Source organism: Arabidopsis lyrata (genome assembly GCF_000004255.2).
Source record: "Arabidopsis lyrata subsp. lyrata unplaced genomic scaffold ARALYscaffold_8, whole genome shotgun sequence".
NCBI classification, from domain to species: Eukaryota; Viridiplantae; Streptophyta; class Magnoliopsida; order Brassicales; family Brassicaceae; genus Arabidopsis; species Arabidopsis lyrata.
This window is the reverse complement of record NW_003302548.1, coordinates 3,294,389-3,296,780: the sequence shown is the minus strand read 5'-3', so window position 1 is coordinate 3,296,780 and position 2,392 is coordinate 3,294,389. Positions and strand designations below refer to the sequence as shown.

The 2,392-nt window shown below is 30.0% G+C and overlaps 1 protein-coding gene and 1 pseudogene across 1 annotated transcript; both read right to left on the bottom strand.

The window, feature by feature from the left end:
• Positions 1-214: 214 nt before the first annotated feature.
• Positions 215-564, bottom strand: LOC110225910 (annotated as a pseudogene).
• A 1,453-nt stretch (positions 565-2,017) lies between these two features.
• LOC110227626 lies at positions 2,018-2,390 on the bottom strand. Its single transcript, XM_021022466.1, has one exon. It carries the CDS (start codon positions 2,388-2,390, stop codon positions 2,022-2,024), a length of 369 nt encoding a protein of 122 aa, XP_020878125.1. The 3' UTR covers positions 2,018-2,021.
• Between the last annotated feature and the right edge of the window lie 2 nt (positions 2,391-2,392).

Below are 2,392 nucleotides of genomic sequence, written 5' to 3'. Positions count from 1 at the left end.
TATAGATTATTGTTATGTAAAACTGGGAAAAACAAAGTGACTCGTTTATAATGCTATTATTATATCGTTTAAAATTTTGGATACAAATCGTAAACCTAATCTTATTTTTCAACGAAAAAAAAAGAAAAAAAAATGGAATCGTTAACATTATTTTTAATTAAATTCTACTTTTTGGTAGGAGGAAGTGCACCAACAGTTTTTGAACACTGTTCCTTTAGCATAGGAGGAAAAAATGGATTGAATGGAAGTTGTGGAATGCAATTGGTTTCAGCTTCCAAAATTGCTTTGCAACAAGCAGGGCCTATGTTTCCGAACTTTCCAATGAGTATAGATTGCGAAAACTCTGCGATACACCCTGGAATATTCATAAAAGATGACAAACATTTTGTTATATCAGGTAATCCTGGTACACCGGGACTCGGTAGGAATGAAAATGGAAAAGGAAACGGTGCCGGAAATTGTGGTAATTGAGCATTTGCAGACAGTGCAATGCATAAAACCGCCAGTAGAAAAATCACGTTTTTGAAAGCCATGATGAAAAAAAAAGATGGTTGAAATATTCCAATATATGATTCTTTCTCGTGTTTGTTGTTGAGTGATGAACAATACTAAGATCAGTTGTTATTTATAGGGGAAGAAATGAGCTATGGTGGTACTAATTGTATTTGTCTCCATAAAACGTCTTTCAAATTTTTATTAGATAATCAATAAGCTTGCAATTTCTTATTTTCTTATTGAATGAGAAGTTACTAAAATTAAAAGAGAGTCCACAACCACCTTGATGAGACGATTGACATTAATAGGAAAATATTAACTACTTAGACTATTGATGAGAGGACAAAGGAGATGATATATATAGTACGACACAATTCGAAAACCTGGTTTAGGGTTTTCAACTCTATTAAAAACAATCTTAAAAAAATATGACACTTAATCTTAAAAATTAAAAAAAAAATCAAAATATTGTTAAAGGGTTTTCGAGCTGGCCCGAGTTCGACCGGGCTAATTAAACCACAAAAATCTTGAGTCCGGACGGGCTTAGCGAGAAAAACCAGACTTTTATGAATATATATATATATATATATATATATATATATATATATATATATAATTTTGAGCCCGCTATTTTTAAGGCTTTTGACGTAATCGACATGCCTATGTATCTGTTCTCTCTTTTCCATTTTCTTTTAAAGTATTTATTATTTCACGTATATATTTTCTAATTAGGAACAGGTTTAGGAATAAATTCTAAAACACATACCTAAATAAATGATTAGGAATATAAGACATCCCACGACATATCTTATGCACCATGTTCGGAGATTGAATTTCATAGATTCGTAAAATAAAAAATTATAATTATTGTTTTTAAAATTTAACTCACATTTATTTAATTTTATGGTCATATAACCTAAAAACCGAGATACTTTTTCAATGTTGATATTGTAAACTATATATGAAAAGATTAAATGTAAAAAATGAAAGGCAAGTTTGTGAACAAAATAATAATGGATGAAAATTTGAAATTTACTATTTTGACTCTCTTTTCTATTATAATTTTTGAATGTGAAAAATTAGTGAATTTAATTCATCTATTTATATTATGTATATTATGTATATTGACCATTTTAATTTTTAAAGATTGAGCAAGTTTTAAGATTTTTCAATATAAGTGTGCAACACACTTCGCATATTTTTACAGTGTTTGCTAATTTAAAACGTAATAACAATCATCCATTGGAATTCTAATTTTAATTTTTCTGGAATCGTGCTTTTATAGCGCTTCTAAATTCATGTTGTTTCTTGAAAGGTCATTACACCTTCAAGCAAGCCTTTTTGCAATCTAATTAAAATTGTTATAGATTATTGTTATGTAAAACTGGGAAAAACAAAGTGACTCGTTTATAATGCTATTATTATATCGTTGAAAATTTTGGATACAAATCGTAAACCTAATCTTATTTTTCAACTAAAAAAAAAGAAAAAAAAATGGAATCGTTAACATTATTTTTAATTAAATTCTACTTTTTGGTAGGAGGAAGTGCGCCAACAGTTTTTGAACATTGTTCCTTTAGCATAGGAGGAAAAAATGGATTGAATGGAAGTTGTGGAATGCAATTGGTTTCAGCTTCCAAAATTGCTTTGCAACAAGCAGGGCCTATGTTTCCGAACTTTCCAATGAGTATAGATTGCGAAAACTCTGCGATACACCCTGGAATATTCATAAAAGATGACAAACATTTTGTTATATCAGGTAATCCTGGTACACCGGGACTCGGTAGGAATGAAAATGGAAAAGGAAACGGTGCCGGAAATTGTGGTAATTGAGCATTTGCAGACAGTGCAATGCATAAAACCGCCAGTAGAAAAATCACGTTTTTGAATGCCATGA

Bases quoted from the DNA above. Each gene is read 5' to 3' on its own strand.
- LOC110227626 (XM_021022466.1), bottom strand. From the start codon at position 2,390: ATGGCATTCAAAAACGTGATTTTTCTACTGGCGGTTTTATGCATTGCA.